The 25003-nt window shown below is 25.6% G+C and overlaps 1 protein-coding gene across 1 annotated transcript; it reads left to right on the forward strand.

Annotated features, from left to right (window-relative positions):
• Positions 1-147: 147 nt before the first annotated feature.
• On the forward strand, positions 148-24903 carry LOC122509839 (endoribonuclease Dcr-1). Its single transcript, XM_043624110.1, has 22 exons — positions 148-373; positions 594-709; positions 815-974; positions 5810-6105; positions 6346-6708; positions 7817-7968; positions 8230-8462; positions 8552-8735; positions 8904-9082; positions 9186-9337; positions 9478-9619; positions 9710-9940; positions 10174-10353; positions 10445-10658; positions 11032-11213; positions 15422-15600; positions 16847-17100; positions 17248-18944; positions 22022-22253; positions 22540-22760; positions 23937-24102; positions 24240-24903. The coding sequence occupies exons 1-22, from the start codon at positions 314-316 to the stop codon at positions 24485-24487; spliced, it is 5841 nt and encodes a 1946-aa protein (XP_043480045.1). The 5' UTR covers positions 148-313; the 3' UTR covers positions 24488-24903.
• The last annotated feature ends 100 nt before the right edge of the window (positions 24904-25003 follow it).

Here is a 25003-nt window from a genome sequence, read left to right on the forward strand (position 1 = left end):
ATATTTATTTTCGATAACGATATATTTTTAAATATCGATATTACAGATGCAATATCGATAAGCGTAATATCGATATCAAATTTTTTCGATATCCCATCACTAATTTGTATTAGCCAACGCATGCCCTGTGCATGGAATTTAAAGTCATCATCATTTAAATTACTTAACCTAAAATTCTTGTACAATTTGACAGGTGCATTTATTGACAAATGCATTTGACAGATTTAACAAGTGGTTCTTATACAGTGATTTTTAGTAACTTTAATAATAAATATAAGAATTCGTAAAATAATAGATTTTTACTACAGTTTCCATGGCAATTTTTCAAAATGATCAAGTTTACACCAAGTCTTTTACTCCCCGAGAGTATCAGGTATGTTTTGAAAACACTAATGTTATTAGAAAAATGTAAATTTGATAAATCGTAAAATATGAATGATCGTGAAGAATTTTTACAGTTTAATTATCGCATTAATTTAGAAAAACAGAGACCACAATTTTACAAATAAACAAAAAACAAGTAAACAATTTATTGTTATTAAAGGGTGATTTATAGACAACAATTTCATTAATTTTTGGTTAATTGATTTTAGGTGGAACTTCTTTACACAGGCAAGGTAAAAAATATAATTGTTTGCTTAGGTAAAAGTTCAGAGCAAACTTTTATTATAATAAAATTGATTCAAGAACTTTCCAATAGTACTCGAAGGTGAGTAAAATATAACAATAATTCCACCAATTAATTATTTCAATATAGAGAATAAATCTATTGTCCTTTTGTATTTACATAAAAACTTGTATTTTTTATTTGTAGATTATTTTCCGAAGGTGGAAAACGATCAATTTATGTTTTAAGGGATAAAGAAAAATGTTTGATAAAAGCAACTTACGTCCGCCAATTAACAGACTTGAAAGTAATCATTTGTGATTCTGGAGTAAAACCAGATTTTAAAGAACAATTTTCTAATGTTCAGGTATTACTCTAATTAATTAATTATATTTAAAAACAAAATTCAAGTGAACGAACTTTTTTTATTTCTTCTTCAAATTAAATTTATACCATAATTATTTTGCGTCATTATCAAAAATACAAAGCTTTCTCATGAGGAAGCAAAATTAATCATAGTTCAGGCTCCGCACTCAAGTACTAAAACCTACTGTTTACTACTTTTTTTTACGATTTGCTACTATTTGGTTACTTTTTTAGATTTCTGATACTAAAAGTTACTTTTTTCTTTCGTTTAAATAAATCCGCTAATAATTGAAATAAAAAACTAATACTTTCTCATATGATGAGAATGTAAAAAATAATTCTCAAAAATTTTAATAAAATCCTTAGAATCACTTCAAAAATTTTTGATGAAATTCTTTGAAACGATTTAATTATTCTCAAATGTTAATAAAATTCTTTGCAAAAACTCCAATTATTTTCATACATAATAAAGTTTTTACAGAAATTCAATTATTTACAATCCAATTTTAATAAAATTTTGATAAAATTTGTTTATAAAAATTCACTTATTTTCAATAATTTTAATAGAATTCTTCGTGAGAATTCAATTATTTAAAATAATTAAAATTTTTCTCAGGAATTCAATTATTATTAAAAATTTTAATTAAATTCGTTGTAATAATTCAACTATTTTCATAAATAATAAAACTCATCGAAGGATTTCAATTATTTTTACCTCTACAATTTAAAATGATTTCTTCAAAAATGCAATTAATCTTAAAAACTTTATTTAAATATTCAATTCAATATTTTTTATTTTCTAAGAAGAATTATTAAAGTTTTGAATAATTTTATTTAAATCACAATTAGAATTTATTAGAATCACAATTGTAATTTTTAGTAAGAATTAAATTTCAAAAAGATTTTACATTGAAATTATTATGAATATTAATAATTATTCCAGTTTTGAATATTTTAACTTAGAAATTATGAAAAAATTAGATATTTGAAAAATTGTAATTAAAATTTTTTGAAGTTAGTTAAATTTATGATTAATTTAAGATTTTGTCAAATTTAATTGAAATAAATTTTATATTGTAGGGTCAATTGGGGTAAATGTAAACGGAATATGTATCTTTCACCAAAAACCTTAGTTTTTTTTGTTAAAAGGTAAAACGGACGAATTTCTTTTGCATGAACTTGTTGCTAGTGTTCCCTAGAAAAATTTTATGAGGTACACAGGCTTCGTACTCTTCTACTAAAAGCTACTATTTGCTACTTTTTTGATACGAGGCTACTTTTTGGCTACTTTTTTGAGCCTAATGCTACTAAAAGCTACTTTTCTCAACAAATAGTCAAATTTAGATTTTTAGTTTTCAAATTTCCATTTAAAAACAGTGTTAAAAACTAAAATCGTTAATGAAAAACGACCGTCAATAAGATATTAGGGAATAATTTTACCGACATTTACTCTATCAATAGTGACTGATTATAAATTAGACTTTCTATGAATAATTAAATTGTTTTGAGGAGTTTCTTTAAATTTTTTTAATAATTTTAATTAAAAATTTGGAAAATAATTGAATTAAACAAAGAATTTTTTCAATTTAAAAAAAAATCTTGTCTGTTCATAATTATAATTGAAAATTTGATTAATTCATTTTCATTAAAATTTATTGATACTAATTGAATTTCTGCAAAGAATTTTACTATTTATAAAAGTAGTTGAATCCTTCCAAAGAATGTTATTATATATTTATGAAAATAATTAAATGTTTGCGTAGAATTTTATTAAAATTTTTGAAAAAAATTGAATTGTGGAGAACAATTTAATTTAATTAATTTTATGGAAATTTATGAAATAAATAAATAAACGGGTATAGTTCCATTTACTAGGTACTTAAATAAATAAATAAATAATTGAATTCTTGTGAAGAATATTTTTCAAAACTAATATTCAAAAGAATTTAGTATATCTGAAGAATTTTGCTATTTATGTAAATAATTGTATTAATTGAATTCTTTCGACAAATTTTAATCAAATTTTTAAGAATAATTACATTTTTCAAGGAATTTCATGAGAATCGTATTAAAAATAATTGAATTTCTGCAATGAGTTTTATTATTTATGGAAATAATTGAATTATTGCGAGGATTTTATAAAAAAGTTTCAAATAATTGATTTTTAAAAAAAAATTAGATAAACTCAATTTTTAATACATAATTCAATTCCTATGAAATTTTCATTCTTTTAGAAAATAATTGAATATTCGTGTAGAATTTTGTCAAAATTGTTTTTAAATAATTTGTTTTTTAATAATTGAATTCTTTTTGGAAATTTTATTAAAAAATAGTAGACATACAAATTATTGAATTAAGAAAAATTTTTGAAAATTATTGAATTCTTGTTATTTATGGAAATAATGGAACTTTTACAATGAATTTTATTAAAATTCCTGAAAATAATTTAATTTTGTCAAAGAATTTTGCTATTTATTTATAAAGATAATTAATTAAAATGTTGACAGTTTTTTTTCGATTTATTAAAAATAATTGAATTTCTATGAAGAATTTTATTACTTTTGAAAATCATTGAATTGTTTTTTAGAATTTTATGTAAATTTATAAAAATAGTTGAATTCTTGTGAAGAATATTTTTCAAAAATAATATTCAAAAGAATTTAGTAAATCTGAAGAATTTTGCTATTTATGGAAATAATTGAATTCTTGAGAAGAATTTTTGTACAGTTTCTAGAAATAATTGAATTCTATCGACGAATTTTAATAAAATTCTTAAGAATAATTACATTTTTCGAGTTTTACTATTTGTGAAAATAATTGAATGTATTGCAAAAAAATTTTAAAAATAAAATTATAATTACGGTGATTAACTTTCCTTGATTATTTTCGAAAAATTTAAATAAAATTCTTTAAAAGAAGTAAATTATTTTTAATAGAATGTAAAGAAATTTCAATTATATCAAAAATTTTCAATTATTTGTTTATAAAAATTCAATTATCTTGAAACAACAGAATTGAAAAATTTAAAGAATCTTATTTTTAAAAATTTTCATAAAAAGTTTGCGAAAATTCAATTTTATTAAAAAATTTGAAGTGTGTATCTTTTTTTAAAATAACAAATAAAAATGTTAATTATTAATTTTCGCACTAGGAAACGTGAATATATTAGAATGTGACTCCTTATAAAATTTTATTATATTTATCAATTATAAGTTAAAATATTTTGAAAACTCGATTTGTTAAAAAGTTTTCAATGAAATTCTTTAATTTTTATTATTTTCAGTTAAATTTTTCGAAATTTCTATTAATTCGATAATTTTTTTGTAATTTATTTATTTACATACTATATATTTAAATCAGTGACTGATTTTTTACTATTAAATTAATTATTTTTAACTAATTTAAATTTAGAGAACAGTATAAATATCTATGAAAATTGAAATAAAATGCGATTTTTTAAATACAAATTAAAATAATTAAACTTTTTCTAATTTGGTGAGAAAATTCCTGGTTTAGAATATAATTTCTGACTTATTCCCGGTTTTTCCCGGTTAGTAGACACCCTGGAATATATGTATACTACTTTTTTTTGTCACCGAGGCTACTATTTCCTACTTTTTTTTTGTCACCGAGGCTACTATTTCCTACTTTTTTTTTTGTCATCGAGGCTACTATTTCCTACTTTTTTTTTGTCATCGAGGCTACTATTTCCTACTTTTTTTTGTCATCGGGGCTACTTTTTCCTACTTTTTTTAAACTCATAATGGAGTGCGAAGCCTGAACTACTTACTGCATACACAGACACAATTTTGTAGAAAAATTATTTTTCTAATTTATCAGTTTTTAAATTTAAATCAGTAAAAATAAACTAATTATTACTCTTTAAATTTAAGTAAGTGAAAATTCGCTTAGAAAAGTTACGTCAAAAGTCTTTCACGCAAAAAAGTATGTGTATGTAGACTTATTTATAAATGATTTTTCATTTATTTTTAAATATATATATAGGTATATACATACTTATTATCTTACGTGGAATACTTTTGATGTATTCTAAGTGAATTTTCACTTTTTTAGATTTAAAGAGTAGTATATATAAATACACATATCGGAATTTTTTTCTTTAGTAATTAGTGAAAAAAACGTTATCTAATAATTATAAATTAAATGTGAAAAAAATAATTTATTGATATACTTTATATATAGTTTTACTGTGGAAGAAATATTTTTCCTACTTTCCTCGGAAATATTTCCTATAAATATTGGAAAGAAATCCGTAAGGCCCGGAAAATTCTCCGAATATTGAGGAATAATTTCCGTTTTACTGTGGAAGAAATATTTTTCCATCTTTCCTCGGAAATATTTCCGACAAATATTGGAAAAAATCCATCATTTTCGGAAAATTTTCCGAATATTGAGGAAAAATTTCCATTTTTCTGTGGAAAAAGTATTTCTCCTACTGATTTCGGAAATATTTTCTACTAAATATTCGGAAAACCGTAATTTCCACCTAATTTCGGAAAAATATCCTAGTTTTTTATCGGAAAAAATTCCGAAGTTTTTTACAGTATACTTTTTGGGACTTTTTTAAACGTAATTATCGAGTGCGCAGCCTGATAGTTTCTTATTTTAAAATATGTTTTTAATTTTGATGGCAAATCAGTAATTTATGAAAATATTTGTAGTATACCTGGTAACGATCAATAATATTGTTAATTTAAATAAATATTTTGTTCATTTAAACGTTCAAAACTTATGGATAATTTAACGTTTTATTAATAATAATATAAATAATATTAAAATTATGATTTTAATTAAAGAGAGACAATTTTTTTATAGGTAATAGTAACAACGCTCGAAACATGCGCACAATTAATAGAAGAAAAGAAAATATTGCCAAATGAAATAAATTTAGTTGTAGTTGATCAGTGCCATAAAACTGACGAAAGAAGCAAACTCGATTTTATATTGCGATACTTTTTATCCAGCAACGATGTGCCCCGAATCATCGGGCTTGCTGTGCCTTTATTTAATCTGACTACAGTTCCTGGCCGAATTGGTCGTGAAATAGAAAAAATTGAAGCTCTTTTTCAATGTGACATTGAAACAGCAAGCGATATCATATCAATACTTCGGTAACAAAAATTTTCTAAAAATTATATTTTTATTACAAATTCAGAACTATTTACATTTTTATACAATAATTCAGTAACATTTTTTCAAATATAATTTCTTTTTACACGCTTTGAATTAGATTTTTAGTTTAATTTAACTGCAATGATAATTTATATTTATAGATTTTCACTGCTTGTTCTCATGGGTTTTCTGGGACAAAATAAAGAAACTCTAATTCTAATGAAATGTTTGTTTTTCAGTTATAGTCCGAAACCAAAGGAGTTAATGATAGAATATGACGAAGGCGTCAAGTGTGATTTGTACGAGACTTTAGAAACATATGCCAATGAAGCTTTAAATTTTTTGAAGGATCATCGTTACGATCCAACAGAAATTTATACCGACGAATTCCTCGAAGACATTCAAAAAATTCCCGATCCCACACAAAAACCCTGCGAAATGATAGGAGATTTTTTATATATTCTTAGAACACTTGGACCTTGGTGTGCAGATCGTGCGGCACTTGCACTTATCATGTTGAGTGAGAAATTGAAAGTTAAAACTCCTTACGAAAGGCATTACCTTCTCTTTAATATGGTGGAATCATTATTTATAAAAATGAGGTACGTATGTATAATAATTTAAATCCTTTATTTAACAAGCTTTGCACTCATCTACTAACTGAAAACTACTATTTGTTCAGTATTGAATGTGCCCTTCGTTAGAAGGGAACACCTTGCTAAATCTACTAATAAATTCTTTTATTAGTTAACTAACTGTTTTCAATCTTATCCACAAACTCAGTCCAACAGATTTTCATTTATATTTTAACTTTCACATAAAAATTAATTGAACATGAAAATATTCGATAAGAAAAAAAATTATTAAAAAAGTTGGGAAACAAAAAAGCAAACAACAACTAACTTTAAACTGCGAACAGATTACCCACAGATTATCGGAATACAACGATTATTAATATAGATTATTTATAATAATTATAAATTATATTTATTAAAATTCTTAGCAATAATTCAATTATTTTCATAAATAATGTAATATTTATAATTATATTTACAATAAGCATTTAAATTATTTATTTAATAATGGAATAAATTGAGCTTTGAATAATATATTTAGAAATATTTTTTCTAAATAAAAATATTTAAAAACTCTTAAAAAGATTAGGTTTCTGATAAATTGTAGTTAAATTTTTTTCGAAGATAATTAATTTTTTAAAATAGTTTTAAAAAATTGAAACAATTCGTAATTTTGTCCAATTTTATTGAACTAAATTTTATTTTAATCTCTTATTATAAAGAGTTTTTTTTTCTTGCTTTTAAAAATTATTTTTTAATATAAAAATACATAAAGACATTTTGAAAATTTTTTTGATAAATTCTAACTAAAAATTTGGAAAATAATTGAATTTTCAAAAAATTTAGAATTGAAATTATTACCAGAATAAGGAAGAAAGTTAATATTATTTTTGGAATTAGAGAAATACACGTTCGAATTTTTCTGATAACCCTGAATAAAATAAAATTATTTTTTATTTTATAATATCTAATATTTGAATTTAAATAAAATAAGTTGCATTTTTGTACATAGAATCGATTAAATCGAGTTTTTTCAGTTTTCTAATAGTTACTTTTTGCAACTTTTTAAAATTAATTAACGAGTGCAAAGCCTGCTATTAACATTAATTTACAATTTATTTTTGCAAATTTCCAGAGCACATTGTGACTATATTTTTGAGTCGTTCAGTGAAAAGGAAAGAATTTACAAATTTTCAACACCAAAAGCACACCGGTTGCTGAAAGTTTTGAAAACTTACACACCCGTTCAAAATAAAGAGACAAAGTCTGAAGATAAAAAAAACGATGGTACTATAATCAAATAATTTTTATTGAAAAATAATTATTTAATAATAAATAATATAATAAATAGAAAATATAATACAGTATATTAATAGATAATGTTATATTTTATAATGTTTTATTTATTACAATAATACTTTAATGCATTATTGTATAATAATAATAATAATAATAATAATAATAATAATAATAATAATGTTATTATAAAAAATATCCTAATATTATTAGGATGAATTTTACATTATATTATTATTATAATTATTGTAGATGTAAAGGCTGCAGACGTGAAGAAAAATGTAGCAAATGAAACAAATTCAAATCAGAAAGAAGCGTATCAGGGGAGAAAATGTGGAAATAATTGGAGACCAAATGAAGACGGTTATAGAAAACCGATTAAATCGTCGAGATTTATGCGTGGAATTACAGATCCAGATTTACTTTGTGGAATTATTTTTGTCAATAATGGATTTACAGCGAAGATTTTATTTTACCTTTTAAATGTTAGTTTTAAAAATCCATTAAATTTTCCATTGATATAAATACATTGAATTTGGATTTTTTTTTATAATTGAATAATTTTTTTTTGTAGGAAGTTAGTAAACACGATGAGGATTTACAATTTTTATCGCCACTTTACACGAGCGAAAAGTCAAACGAGGATATGAGTTATTCACGTGATGTAGCAATGGAGCACAAAAAGCAGGAGGAGGTTTTAAAACGTTTTCGAATTCACGAATGTAATTTACTCATAGCAACTTCAATTTTAGAAGAAGGTTTGTCATTTATATTTTTCTACTTTTTTTGTATTTTTAATCGACTAAAACGACTTTTTTTGTGTCTTAAAGTAGAACCGAGGCTTGTTTATAGTAAAATTGATTAATTTAATTATTTAACTCTGTTCTTAATGTTTAATTACTGATTGTGTAAATTTATCATTTAAGGAATCGACATTCCAAAATGTAATCTCGTCTTGAGATACAATTTTCCAAAGAATTATCAATCGTACGTACAGTGCAAAAGTAGAGCGAGGGCTGTGGACGCCTTACATATTCTTCTAGTGTCACGAGATGAAACAAAGGAATCTGTGTGGCAACTCGCTCAATATCATTATATTGAAAAGGTATTAAGAACTCAATTTTTAGTTTTTAATTTAAAAGATCAAATACCAAGATTATGATGATTATAGATAATTATCAAATACTTTTTTTTAAATCATTTTGCAGATTTTATTACTTAAGTGCTCAAATAAGGAACCGACTGAAAATGAAGAATTTGAGGCTGATAAATACACTGACATCATTCCACATTACAAACCCCTGGAAGAGGATGATTCGGCTAAAGTTTCTTTCAATTCAGCCATTTCTTTAGTAAATCGGTAAATAAGATTTTTTCCCTATATTTTGAAACTAAATTCTTAAATATTTTCCGAGTTTAAGTTATTAAATAACAATATTTAAAATTTAAATTTGTATAAATAACTGATAATAACTATAGTAAATAATTTTTATTTCTCAGATATTGTGCAAAATTACCGAGTGACACTTTTACAAGACTCACTCCAGAGTGGAATATGGAAATGGTTGAGATTCATGAGAAACCGATGTATATTTGTTCCTTGCGTCTGCCAATCAATTCTCCAGTGAAATACGTTGTTTCTGTAATTATTTATCTCACATTTTTGACACGAATGATTGGATATTTTTGTTAACATAATTAATTGATAGTTTCGCCTTTTTTTCATTTATAGTCCTATCCAATGCCGAATAGAGCAATGGCTCGAAGGATGGCTGCTTTGCAATTGTGTGTTGAACTGCATAGAAAAAATGAAATCGACGACAATCTTTTACCAATTGGCAAGGAGAATTTTAAAGCCAAGCCCGAAGATGCTGAAGTTCCAGCATTACCAGACGAAAGTAGAGCTGATTTTTCAGAAGCTCGACCTGGAACGACAAAGCGTAGACAATATTATTACAAAAAGGTAATTGTTGTTGTTGTTACAAAAAGATCTCAAAATTTTCTTTTTAATAATAAAATATATATTTTTCTTGTTAATATCTTTAGATTTCATATAAATTTATTTTGCCTTATTTAGGCCTTTTAATTATATAAATTAAATTTCTTTTTCTTTAAATCATTTTTATATTATTTTTTCATTAATTTATACCTATTAATCGTTAAATTCTTTTATGCATTAAATTTTGTTCTTTTCAGACTGCTGAAGCTTTGACGGACTGTCGACCAGTGATTAGTAAACCTGCTTTTTTGTATCATATTAATATGGTTCTAAGTTGCCCTTTGCCCGAGGAGCAAAATACGAGGGGACGAAAAATTTATCCACCTGAAGATGCCGATATAGGATTTGGTATTCTGACCCTTAAGAAAATTCCTAAAGTAATTATTTACTTTTATTAATTATTAATTTTACGTAAAAGTATTTACTTCAAATTATGTGAATTTCTAATGTAAAATTGTTAATTTGCAGCTGTGTCCTTTTCCAATTTATACACGATCGGGGGAAGTGCACGTAACACTTACGCTTAGCAAGCAAACTGTGATCTTAGATGAAAATCAAATCGATAGAATGGCAACATTTCTTAATTACACATTTACAAATGTATTAAGACTCCAAAAGTATTTAATGCTCTTTGATCTGAATGCTTCAGAGAATTCTTATATCATTGTCCCTGTAAAAAAGAGTAAGTACTTAATGCCTTCCTTTTATAAACCTTTTTCAAATATTTAGGCTATCATTTTTCACTAAAACTTTTCTTATTTTTCTTTTTTCAATTATTGCTTCCTCATGAGGAAGTATTGTAATACCAAAATTTTTCAAATTTCAATATATTGTGTTCATGAAATGAACACAATATATATTCATCTTTTAACTTGGCAGCGGTTTTATATTTTTTTTCAATTTTACTTATTATTTTCAATATTTAATATTTTTTTGTATCAATATTTTTTTCCAATTATTCAATTCAATTATATAAATAATTCAACTGCTTGGATAAAATAACAAATCTCTGTAATGAAAATAAATAATGCTTTTTTTTCCCTTTATTATTTCAGTTTCAGGAACAAATGATCAGGATATTGTAGTTAATTGGGAATTTCTCGATAGTATTTATCAAAATCGAGAAATGCTCCCTCGACAAATGCCAGAGGAGGAAAGAAAAGACTTTAAATTTGACGCGACTAAATATCATGATGCAGTGATAATGCCTTGGTATAGAAATAAAGACCAGCCACAGGTATTAACTAAAAAAATTATCACTTTTCTCAATAACGTTAAGTTTAATTTACGTTATTATTTCGTTAAATATTATTCAAATTTTATTACATAATATAAAAAATTAAAAACCCCGAAAATTCAAAACCTCGAAAAATCAAAGCTTCAAATGCTCAAAACATGGAAAATCAGGGTTGCCACAGGTCAGGGAATTCAGGGAAAAGTCAGGGAAAGTAGAATTGGTGAGGGAAATCAGGGAAAAAAAAGTACTGGAAAAAATTAAATTTTTAGAATGTATAAGAAAATTCTGAATTTTTGTGTCTTTACTGTTTACCTCATAAACTATAAAATTACAACGAATTCTAAAAAAACCTTCAATTTTTTCTACTTCTAACAATAATTTATTTTAAATAACTTAATTCTATTGAAGAACTGCTATAAAGTTTTGAAAAATTTTAGTTTCCATTCTGTTGAAATTAGTTTCAATTTTAAAAATTTTAACGCAATTCTTTGAAAGAATTCAACTACCTCAATAAATATCAAAATTTTTTCCAGAAATTAGATTATTTTCCAAAATTAAAAAAAAATTCTCATCAACATTTCAATCATCTTTATAAATCGCAAAATTCTTCGCCGAAACTCAATTATATTTAGGAATTTTTATAAAATTCATTGCAAAATTCAATTATTTTTATAAATAACAATATTCATCATAAGAATTCAATTATTTTCAAAATTAATAAAATTTTTCGACAAAGTTCAATTATTTTTAAAAAATCTAAAAAAAATTGTCGTTAATATTACAATTTATCTTTATAAATGAATACCAAAATTCTTCGACAAAATTCAATTATTTTTGGGTATTTTAATAAAATTCATTGCAAAATTCAATTGTTTTCCTGAATAATAACTAGTATTCATCACAAGAATTCAATAATTTTCAAAACTAATAAAATTCAATTATTTTAAAAAAGTTAAATAAAATTCATGGCAAAATTTCAATTATTTTCAAAATTTTTTCTTAATTCAATGATTTTCAATATTCTACTATTTTAATATTATTTAATATTTATTTAATATTATTAAACAAAAATTTTGATAAAATTCTACACGAACATTCAATTATTTTCCAAAAAAACAAAAATTGCACAGGAATTCAATTATTTAAAATAGAATTTGCATACATTTTTTCGAAAAAAATCAAATGTTTTAAAATTTGGCATTCAAGTCTTCGCAGTAATTCAATTATGTATTTTCATAAATTTTAAAATTCCTTTCAGAATTACTTTCATTTTCATAAATAATAAAATCATTCGGAGAAAGTCAATTATTTTCATAAATAAAAATATTCCTTACAAGAATTCAATAAGGTATTTCCAAAAGTAATAAAATTCAACTATTTTCAAGAATTTTAATAAAATTCATTGCGAAATTTCAATAATTTCAAAAAATTTTCTTAGTTCAATAATTTGTAGCTAGGTATATCTATTATTTTATAATAAAATTTCCCAAAAGAATTTATTTAAAAACAAGTTTGACAAAATTCTACACGAATATTCATTTATTTTCTAAAATAATGAAAATTTCACAGAAATTCAATTATTAAAAATAGAATTTGCATGAATTTTTTCGAAAGAAAAAACTTTCAAACTTTTTTATAAAATTCTTCGCAATAATTTAATTATTTTCATAAGTAATAAAACTCATTGCAGAATTTCAATTATTTTTAATACAATTTTAATCAAATTCCACAAAAGAATAATTCTATTATTCTTAAAAATGTTATTAAAATTAGTTGAAAGAATTCAAATTATTGATAAAAGTATGCATAGGAATTGAAATTTAAGAAACATTCAATTATTCAATAAATTATCTATGTTTGTATTTAAATAATAATTGAATTCTCGTAGAATTTTCTAATAAAAATTGACTTAAAAATTAATTTTAGTTAAAGTTTTAGATAGAAATTTTGGTTATGAGTATTCCCATATGTGTGATAACCACTTGATGCAAAGCAATTTTTTTACAAATAAAAGAAAAATGATCAAGACATGCCTCTATTCCACTGATGTTAAAAATGGTAAATACATGTAATTTTTTCAAGAATTCTCTATTATTTTGTTAATTCTTATAAATTTAATAAAATTCTCAAACTTGGTATTGATAAAAAAGTTTAAATTCTACCATCGAACAATTTTTTTTACAATATTATTCAATTAGTAAACTGAATTTTATTTGCCACTTTTGTTTGACAAAAATAAATTGATTAAAGACACTTAAATTTTGAAGTTTAAATATTTAGTATGTTTTTTAGATTAAAATAGTGTTTTTCAATTAAATCTTTAGAATTTTTATTTCTTTTGGTAAATTCAGTCTTCTATAAAATGATAATTCAATAAACTTCAAAAAAAATTCCGCATTTTTTACATTTTTTGATACTCTTGCCATTCTGGTTACGCAGAATCGGGTACTTTATTTATTTCAGAAAAAATAATACTTATAAATTCTATTAAACATTTCTTTCCTTCAATTATCAACATTTCAATGTATTCAATATATTTTTCGGATGAATACTAACAATTATTAGGGTAGGCGAACACTATTTTAAAAAAAAGTATTTTCTACACCTTTTTGTCTAAAAAGGCGATTTCTAATTAAATCTGTTTTCTGAAAAAAGTTTTTATAAATAGTTATAATTTCTAATGTTTATTTTCCTAAAATTTCTAAAATTTCATAATTTTGATAAAAATTAGAAAATTGTTTAAAAATAAATATTAAATTTTCTGTTTCTCAATTACAATTCTGTTTACAAAATTATAAGTTTCTTTTTGAAAATGAAGAAAAATTTTTATAAAATTACTATTTCTTATCACAATTTGTTAACAAAATTCTATTCTTCTTTGAAAAAAAATAATTTGCATCATTTTTACATTTAAATTTCCAAACAAAGTTAATATATTTATAAAAATTTTTTTTAGAAAATTTTAAATATCTTTAGGGAAAAAATCCCTATAATTTGTTAATAATTACGATTTTTAACTAGATTATTTAAAAATTTTGTTAAGTAATTTGCATAATTTCTATATTTTATTATAATTTTTTAACGAAATATCAAGTATTTTTTTAAAGAATTAACAAATTTTCGTAAATTTTATTTTTTAATCATATGTACTTATTGATCGTGATTATACAAAAATAGAATATTGTTAGAAAAAAGAAAAATTTTGAAAATTACCTTTATTAGAAAAATAAATTTTTAGAAAATTAGCTTTATTAGAAGACAGAAAATTTCAAAATCAGCTTTATTAGAAAAAAATTGTTTAGAAATTCACCTTTATTAGAAAAAAAATATTTTAGAAAATACGATTTAGAAAAACTGTACCCCAACCATTATTAGAAACATTAAGAATGAAAATTAAAATATTTGCAGAAATTATAATTTAAATCTTTTGAGTTTGAATTTTGTTTTATGTATCATTATGTTTCTAATGTAATAACACAGAGGTCGCTTATGCCCCTGGCTGTTCTATAGCGACTTTAAATAAATGAAAAAAAAAAAAAAAATTTTTGCAAGAAGATCGAAGGCAGTGATTTTGATTTATTTCATATTTTAGGATTTCTGAAAAATCCGTGACAAAAAATAAAAATCACTGCTTTCCCCGCCTTCGATCTTCTTGCAATTTTTTTAAATGTCTTCGGAGGCGTGGAAATGATAATATAGTTGAAATACCGAGATTTTTTAAAAAATCATAACTATTGTAAACATGCAAGAATATAAATTGAAATTATTAAATTTTTTCTGTGGAAAGCATGTAGGCAGATTGCTACCGTGATAATTCTTCAAATCATTCACGCGCGCGTATGTCTTTGCTAGTTGAATAATAATAATTAAATTTTTGAGAATTTATTAATAATTGTAATATTTAGAAATTTTTTAAAATAATTTCAAAGTTTTATTTTCTAATGTATATTTGATGGAAGAATTTCTGATTAATCGAAATTTAACGTAAAATTCAATTCTAAACACATGGATTTGAAAATTATTAAGAAGAACTTTTTCAAAAATTATTGAAAATAATTGATTTAAAGAAGAATTTTATTTAAAAATTATAGAGAATAATAATTGAATTGAAATGTTGAGAATAATTTTGATGGAGTTGCAGTAATAATATTCTTATGATATAAAATAATGATTTTATTATTTATTATAATTGAATAATTTTTTTACAGTATTTTTATGTCGCCGAGATATGTCCGAATTTAAGTCCAAAATCGTCGTTTCCTGGTGCCGATTATAATACATTCGAGGAATATTATTTAAAAAAATATGATATTCAAATACAAAATTTGAAACAACCTTTGCTAGACGTGGATCACACGTCTGCTAGACTTAATTTTCTAACTCCCAGGTGAGTATTGTTTTATGTCCAGAAAGATTAAAATTAATTGATCATTAACACAGCCACACAAAAAAAAAGTTCTGATCTGGGGTCTCACTATGTAGACTTTATGTTTTTTGGGTCGCTGAATCCGAATCCGAGGTCCATTTAACCTCACCAGATCAGGATTTTGACATAACCTCAAAAAACCACTATGGCGGACACGTTTTTGAAAAATTCATCGGATTCGCTTGAAATTCGTTACTCTGGGGTTTTTGGGGTCGCTGATTACGAATTTGAAGTCAGATTTCAAAAATTCAAAATGGCGGATCCAATATCTCTGTGTCAGCCATATTGGATCCGCCATTTTGAATTTTGAAAAACCGACATCAGATTCGTAATCAGCGACCCCAAAAACCCCAGAGTAACGAATTTCAAGCGAATCTGATGAATTTTTCAAAAACGTGTCCGCCATAGTGGATCCGCCATTTTGAATTTTTGAAATCAGACTTTAAATTCGTAATCAGCGACCCCAAAAACCCCCGAGTAACGAATTTCAAGCGAATCCGATGAACTTTTCAAAAATGTGTCCGCCATATTGGTTTTTTGAGGTTATATCAAAATCCTGATCTGATGGGGTTAAATGGACCTCGGATTCGGATTCAGCGACCCAAAAATGTAGAATATAATGAATAAGACTTTATTCTAATTAAAGTAATTTATTCTATGATATAAATGAGGAGATTACAGAGTGGTTACACGAGGTGTTATTATATTGAGAGAGTTGACTCTCGACTGACTAATCGTACAATTTTGGGTATTTTCATACGTATCTGTATAAACACATTCATACAAAAATCTTTATGTATAGCTATATACTTTTATTGTACATGAATCAAAATAAGAGAGATTCAACAAAAAACCATAAAGTCTACATAGTGAGACCCCCAGATCAGAACTTTTTTTTTTTTTGTGTGGCTGTGTAATTGATTCTTGCAAGGCAATAATATTAAATAAATATTTTATTTATTATTTTTTCTTTTATTTTCTGTTCAAAAAGATCAAAATTAATTATTATTCATTAATTGAAACTTTTAAGGCAATAATATTCAATAAATATTTCATTTATTATTTTTTCTTTTCTTTTCTGTCCAAAAAAGATTTAAATTATTTATCATTAATAAAATTAAGACTTGCAAGGCAATAATATGAAATAAATATAACTTTATTTATTCTTTCTTACAATGTTTATTGATTTCTAAAACTAATTTCACAGGTATGTGAATCGAAAAGGCGTTGCTCTACCAACAAGTAGTGAAGAGACGAAAAAGGCGAAACGAGAAAATCTGGAACAGAAGCAAATTCTCGTTCCTGAATTGTGTGCAATTCATCCTTTCCCAGCATCTCTCTGGCGACAAGCAGTCTGTTTACCTTGCATTCTTTACAGAATAAATGCACTACTCTTAGCTAATCAAATACGATGTCAAGTAGCACAAATGATTAATTTAGGTCAAGAAAATTTGAAGTCAGGTAAATACGTAAAATTGTATAGTTAAAATAATATTTAAGATAATAATTATTTATCTTAAATATTTAATTTCTGATTATAAATGTCAATTTATTTCAAGTTTAAGTATTAACTTCATATTATTATTAATTTCCATCGTTTTTCTCTAGATTTCAAATGGGAACCATTGGACTTTGGCTGGAGTCTCGCGGACGTCTTGAGCAAATCCAAAGAACTGAATAAAGCAAATGAGTCAAAAATAAAAAATCAATTGAATTCCGTTTCGAATAATATAATACAAAAAATCGAAAAACTTCCAAAATTAGAAACAAAACCAATAAAAAAATTTAAGGAAATTCCCCAAGAAGAGAAAGATCCTTTCACTTGTAACGAAAACGAATTGGAAATTGGAACATGGTCCAACGATATGGCAATACTATCGATGGACTTTAATTCAAAGGAAGCTTTTCCCCTCGACGTCACGGCTCTAGAGGAGAATTTCAATTGGAACGACGTTCGTTACGGTTCGCCGACTTATGAATCCGACGATGCTTACGATTCCGACGAGACTTATAGCGACGGTTTTGGTGACTCGTCCGACGACAGTAACGACGAGGGAGGTAGAGGATTAAAAATTGCCTACATGGGCGAAAACATTGCCGAGGCCGTCGAAGACGAAAAACAAATATCAAAGCGAGAAATTAATAAAAAAATAATCCAACTTCTCGAGAGCGAGAAGAATTCCAATGAGAATTCCTGGATTTACGAGAGTGACTCCGAGGACAATGATGAGAATCTAGAAAAACACAGAAACGCTCATTTTGAATTTGCAAAAGTACGAGAGGAGGAAATTCTCAAAAATGGTTCTTTTATTTCGTTCGATAGAGAAATTTCCATAACGCGAAAAAATTGTCCCGATGTCCGCGTCGAGGAAAATACACCAACAAAATGGAGTAACTACATGGAAAAAATTGCGATAAGATTCAAGGAACATTTATCAATTGGAAAATTCACCGGCAATGGAGAAAGAAAGGAATCTCCGAAAATGGAACATTTGAAAATAAATAAAAGTTTATTTAGTTTTGATTATCAACCGGTATTAGATGGACATTCAGGACCGAGTCCAAGTCTAATTCTCCAAGCGCTGACAATGTCGAATGCAAACGATGGAATTAATTTGGAGAGACTCGAGACGATTGGCGATTCTTTTCTGAAATATGCAATAACAACGTATTTATATTGTACATATGATAATATTCATGAGGGTAAATTGAGTCATTTGCGTTCGAAGCAAGTGAGTAATTTAAATCTCTATCGACTGGGAAGGCAGAAAATGTTGGGGGAGAGTATGATAGCGACGAAATTTGAGCCGCATGACAATTGGTTGCCACCGTGTTACTATGTGCCGAAGGAACTTGAACAGGCTTTAATTGAATCGGGTGTGCCGTCAACTTTGTGGAATCAGGCCGATATGCCGACATTGCAAGCCGTCAATCCAATGCAAATAAATCAACTTGTTCGCGAAACGGAGCATAAATTAGAAATAATGAAAAACGAATTGGATCGTAATGAAATTGAGCCAGCTAGCGAATTGGATAATTTACGATGTTTTATTCCGTATAATTTAATCACTCAACATAGTATTCCGGATAAGAGTATTGCCGATTGTGTTGAGGCTCTGATTGGTGCTTATTTGATTGCTTGTGGACCGAGAGGCGCTCTTTTATTCATGGCCTGGTTGGGAATTCACGTTTTGCCCACTGAGAAATTTTCTATTGTTCAAGATGTTGAGCCCGTGGAGAGACCGCCTGGTAGTACGCCGTACGTTCAAGAAACGAACAACAGTGGGAAAATTGTCTGGAAACAGGTGGTTTTTTAGTAATAATTTTTCTTAATTTTTATCTTTTTAACTTTTTTTCTATTATTTATTTATATAAGTATATTTTTAGGGTTCCGTACCCGGTAGGAACCCTATTGGAACGGTTACAAAAATGACCATGTACCCCCCCCCCCTCCTAGCACTCACAGTTTTTTACCTAGAAAGTTGAAAATTGGTATGCATATGTATTTTCAAAAATGGATTAAAGGAAAAATATAGCGAACACATTTAGTATTGATCTTCATTCTGTTTTTATCGAAAAAGTCAAAAATTTTGAAAATTTCGAAAAAAGTCCATGTACCCCCCCCCCTGGCGCCTACATTTTTTACCTGGAGAGCTGAAAATTGGCATACTTATTCGTTTTTACGCATAGATTACAGGAAAAATATAGCGGAAGTGATTAAAATTTATTTTCATGGTGTTTTCATCGAAAAACTAAAATCTCTTTTTGCAAGCTCGAAAATTCTTTAACCGTTGCTGGTTCTCTCAATTCTTAATCTAGTGGACTGGCGTTATACATTTTTATTTGTTTTTTCGTGCAGATTTCAACAAACATACAGAAAAAATTATTGGAATTCATCTTCATATTTTTTTTGGCAAAAAACTAAAAAAAAATTTCGTTTTAAAAAAAAAAGTGTGTACCCCCCCTTGGTTTTCACAATTCTTGGCCTATTGGACTGCAGTTTTGCTTATTTTATGTATTTTCGTTAGTAGATTTCAGGAAAAATATAGCGAACCTGATTGGATTTGATCTTCATATTTTTTTCAGCAAAAAACTCAAAGTTTTTAAAAATTTCGTCAAAAAAGCGTGTATTTCACCCTAGCGCTCACAGTTTTTTACCTAGACAGCTGAAAATTGGTACACTTTTGTATTTTCACGTGTAGATTACAGGAAAAATATAGTGGAAATGATTAGAATTGATCTTCATTGCGTTTTGAGCGAAAACCTAAATTTTTTTTTTCAATTTTTGATAATAATTATACCTATGCTAGTTCTCTCAATTCTTAGTCTAGTGGGCTGGCGTTATACATTTTTATTTATTTTTTCGTGTAGATTTCAACAAACATACAGAAAAAATTATCAGAGTTCATCTTCATTTTTTTTTTTGCGAGAAACTAAAAAATTTTTTCGTTTTAGAAAAAAAAGTGTGTACCCTCCCCTTGGTTTTCACAATTCTTGGCCTATTGGACTACAGTTTTGCTTATATTATGTATTTTCATGTGTAGATTTCAGTAAAAAAACACCGAACATGATTGGATTTTATCTTCATATTTTTTTTAGCGAAAAACTCAAAGTTTTTAAAAATTTCGTCAAAAATGCGTGTTTTTTACTATAGCGCCCACAGTTTTTTACCTGAAGAGATGAAAATTAATTATTTATTTATTTTCACTTGTAGATTACAGAAAAAATACAGCGAAAAATATTGAAGTTGATCTTTATATTTTTCAGCAAAAAAGTAGAAGTTTTAAACGTGGGTACGGAACCCTCGGTTTTAGTACGAGTTCTACTCGCACTTGTCCGGTTTTTTTATTCAACTCTTTTTTTCTTATTTCTTTAATTTTAGTCACTTGATTTTTGACTGTTGGATTTATTTCAATGAACAAATAAATATAATTATTTTGCATACCAATATTTAATAATTTAAATTAAATTAAATAATTCATAATATGTGGACGTCCACATGAAAAGGGCCCATATTGTCGGTTCTTGTTTTCGAGATAATCGCAATTTAGTAATTTTTGAGCAAATTCTTAATTTTTTTTTTATTTTTTATTATCAATCTACATGTTTTTACAAGTCGAATCATGCGGTTTTCATTAATTTATCGATAATTTAACTGTTTGATTTCATTGGTTCTTTAGAAAAATGAAAAGGACCCATTTTGTCGGTCATTTGCAAAAGTAATCCGAATTTTAAAAATGGAGGTGTAGAAAAATTTAAAACCTCTTGATTTTTCATCTCTAAGGTGTCCTTGACTGTAAACAATTCTTATCTGAATAACTTCCGAGAAGAACCAGAGATATTGAAGTTAGAATCTTTTTTTTTGTAATTTTCGAAATGAAAATTTGGATATTGCGTCAATTTTTTCATAATAGAGACTGTCAAAAAAATTTTAATAAGTGTAATATCTATTCTTTTTCTTCAAATGACACAATAAAATTGTACCTAATCATTTATCTTGTAAAAAATGGTTTTTTAATAGAAAAATTCTCCTTTTTAGAAAAGGGCCCATATTGTCGGTTTTTCGTAGTTTCAAAATTAAGAGGGGGCGGATGGTTTTAAAAATTTAAAACCTATTGGTTTTTAGTCTTTTAGGTACCCTGGACTGTAAAAAATTCGTATCTGAATAACTTCCCAAAAGAACCAGAGATATTGATGTTAGAGTCTTTTTTTCGTAATTTCGTAATTTTTTCGAAATGAAAATTTGGATATTGCGTCATTTTTTTCATAATAGAGACTGTCAAAAATGTTTTAATAAGTTTAATATATATTCTTTTTCTTCAAATTACACAATAAAATTGTACCTAATCATTAATCTTGTAAAAAATGGTTTTTTAATAGAAAAATTCTCCTTTTTAGAAAAGGGCCCATATTGTCGATTTTTAGTACTTAAGTACGAAATTTTTGAAAATTAAGAGGGGGGATGGTTTTAAAAATTTAAAACCTGTTGGTTTTACATCTTCAAAGTGCCCTGAACTGGAAACAATTCTTATCTGAATAACTTCCAAGAAGAACCAGAGATACAACAATTAGTTGATATCGCAATCTTTAATTCCGTTTTTCTCGAAATGAGGTTTGTGGCGTTTTAAACTTTGAAATTTCGTAACTCAGCGAATTTTTAACCAAAAAAGTTCTAAGACCACTCAAAATTTTCCAAATTTTGCCAGGAATACGCCCATATAGATAACTCCAATAGTGCCAAAATGGGCCCTTTTCATGTGGACGTCCACATATTATTAATAAATAATAATAATAATAATAATATCAATTTAATTTATTTAATAATTTTTTAATAATTTTGCAAAAGAAAAAGTGAATGAAGAGAATAATTTTGTTTTTGCAGATTCGTTATGGTAAATTGGAGGAGCCACAGAATCCGCTATTAAAATATGTGCCCAATCCTGAACAAGAACTGGAACAAATGCTCGATGGATATGATTTTCTGGAGGAAAAAATTGGCTATAAATTCTATGATAGAAGTTATTTGTTACAAGCCTTCACACACGCTTCTTATCAACCGAATAGATTAACAGATTGCTATCAGCGATTAGAATTTCTTGGCGATGCTGTTTTAGGTAATTTTAATTAATTGTTTTCTAATTAAATGTTTTTAATTTTAAATTTCCAGTTGGAATTTAATTAAAGTAGAAACTATTGACTGATATTGCAAACATTTGTTAATAAAATTATTATTTTAGCTAATTTAATTTAATAGTTTAGTTCATTAATTAATTAATTTAATTGTGAATTGAATTAGTTAAATTATTAGATCAACTAATTAAACTGTTTTTAGATAAATTAATTAAACTATTATTTAAGTAAACTAATTAATTACCTGGTCTAATTGAATTTTGTTCCTAGATTATCTAATCACGAGACATTTGTACGAAGACTCGAGACAACATTCTCCAGGAGCGTTGACCGATTTAAGATCCGCTCTTGTGAATAACACAATTTTTGCTTCCTTAGCCGTTAGATGTGGTTTCCAAAAATATTTTCGACATTTATCTCCAGGACTGAGTGTCGTAATTGACAGATTTGTTAGAATTCAAGAGGAAAATGGACATTCCATTAGCGAAGAGGTTTTTGTTAATTATATTTTTAAAAATATATTCAAATTAAAATATACTGCAGGCTTGCCACAGGTTCGAATATAGAAAATTCAACATTCGAATTGCGTAGTTCGAATGTCGAATAATTCGACATTCGAGTTACTACAACATTCGAACCGAACCGTGTTTTGTTCGGTTTTGGAGCGCTAAAATGTCAAATTTCCAAAATTCGACATTTTCAGTTCAATTTCACAAAATTTACATTAATTTGATAATTTTTTAATAAAATTTCAGGTAAAATTCAAGTATCTTGAAAAAATTGAACTTAAATTTCTCAGAAATCTGTGTGCTTCAAACATTTTTAATTAATTGTAATAAACTTTAAATAATATTTTAATTAAAGAAAATTACAATTTTTAGAAATAATTTAATTTAAGAAGATTTTAAACTAAAATTTTTGAAAATTTCAATAGATGCGAAGAAATGAATAATAATTAATATTTATTTTAATCTAGTAATTTAATTTTAAAGTGATTTGAATTAAACAAAAAGTTGTATTTGGAATTCTGAAAAATTAGATTTTTGAAATATTTCAATTCTGTTATTTAAAGATAATTGAATGTTAATCAACAAGTATTTGAAAATTTTTGAAATAATTGTAATTTTATAAAATTCTATTAAACATTTAGGAAATAATTGAAATTTCCTAAGATTCTATTAGAAAGTTTTGAAATAATTTAAATTTTCTTAAATTCTATTAAAATGTTTTAAAATAAATGAAAAGTTCTAAAATTCTAAAAAAAATAATGTTTAAAAATAGTTTTTTTTTAAATTTTAATGAAAATTTTAAAAAAAATCAGTGAACGTTGACCACAGTTTAATTAATTTTATTTTCAAAATAGGTAGATAGACAATCTTAAAGTTATAAATCATATTTTTGCTTCTAAAAATTATCATTTTTTTTAAATAATTCAACTTCTGTAAAATATTTTTAATAGGGATCGCGGGAAAGTCAAAATTTTGTCTGGAAATCAGGGGAAAAAAATTTTTCTGGCAACCTATAAATAATAAATTCATTAAAAAAAGCCTTAGATTTTTAATAATTTTCTTATATGTTTTATAATATTTTTTTAAAAGAAAAGATTTTTTTTTATTTATTATTTATTTATTCATAAAATAAGTTGAATCTCTAATTGATAATTGCAGTATTATTTAATTGGAGAAGAAGAATGTGAAGAAGCAGAAGACGTCGAAGTACCAAAGGCTCTGGGAGATGTTTTCGAATCTTTAGCAGGAGCAATTTATCTAGATAGTGGAATGTCCCTGGACGCTGTTTGGGGAGTTTATTACAAAATAATGAAATCTGAAATTGGTAAAGTTAATTTTTAAATATTTTCTTATCCCTCTTTATTTTTCTATTATTTATTCTTTAATTATAATTTTTAAACTTAAAATTTAAAACGTTCTAAATTATAATAACGATATTAAAAAACAACTTGTTATTTTCAGAGCAATTCAGTACAAATGTTCCTAAATCACCGATTCGAGAACTTTTAGAATTGGAACCAGAAACAGCGAAATTCGGAAAGCCGGAAAAATTGGCAGACGGCAGACGAGTTCGTGTGATTGTTGACGTATTCGGTAAAGGTTCATTTAAAGGAATTGGACGAAATTATCGAATTGCAAAATGTACAGCGGCAAAGTGCGCATTAAAAAAATTGAAGAGAATGCAAAGTTGCCAGAAGGAGAAACTATGATACATTTTGTAAATATTGCTATAAATAATTTAAATGAACATAAGAAATTTTAATTTATGCAAATAGAGAATGCATAATCTAAGACTCATAGGAAATTATAATATGTTAATTAAGAGGGTACTTTTGCGACTCTACTTTCAGAAAAATATTTTTTTTTTTAAATTATTCTCGAACAAGAATGAAATCAGAGTAATAAATTTTTTTATTCGTGATTTTTTATTGTAGATCGAATAGTGCTTTTGCTTTCGGTCTTTTAAACAAAAAATGTAAAGATAAATCGTGAGATTTATTTCTTTTTTATGAATAGTGTCATATTACTTTTCTAATTCTATTTGCGTGTGAGAATTTTTTAATATTTAATTATTGTATACATACAAAGACTGTTAAAGCGTGCAATTATAGTCCTTTGATGATAATTCTTTTCTAATCATTATTTATTTATTTATTTTACTAATTTTTGGTTTTTACATGGGATTTTAAATAATTTAGAAATAAAACTATGAAAAATTGAATAAT

Source organism: Leptopilina heterotoma, unplaced genomic scaffold (genome assembly GCF_015476425.1).
Source record: "Leptopilina heterotoma isolate Lh14 unplaced genomic scaffold, ASM1547642v1 Lhet_63, whole genome shotgun sequence".
NCBI lineage: Eukaryota > Metazoa > Arthropoda > Insecta > Hymenoptera > Figitidae > Leptopilina > Leptopilina heterotoma.

Bases quoted from the DNA above. Each gene is read 5' to 3' on its own strand.
- LOC122509839 (XM_043624110.1), top strand. From the start codon at position 314: ATGGCAATTTTTCAAAATGATCAAGTTTACACCAAGTCTTTTACTCCC. The intron at 374-593 runs GTATGTTTTGAA...AATTGATTTTAG, and splicing joins TTACTCCCCGAGAGTATCAG to GTGGAACTTCTTTACACAGG. The intron at 15,601-16,846 runs GTGAGTATTGTT...CTAATTTCACAG, and splicing joins CTTAATTTTCTAACTCCCAG to GTATGTGAATCGAAAAGGCG.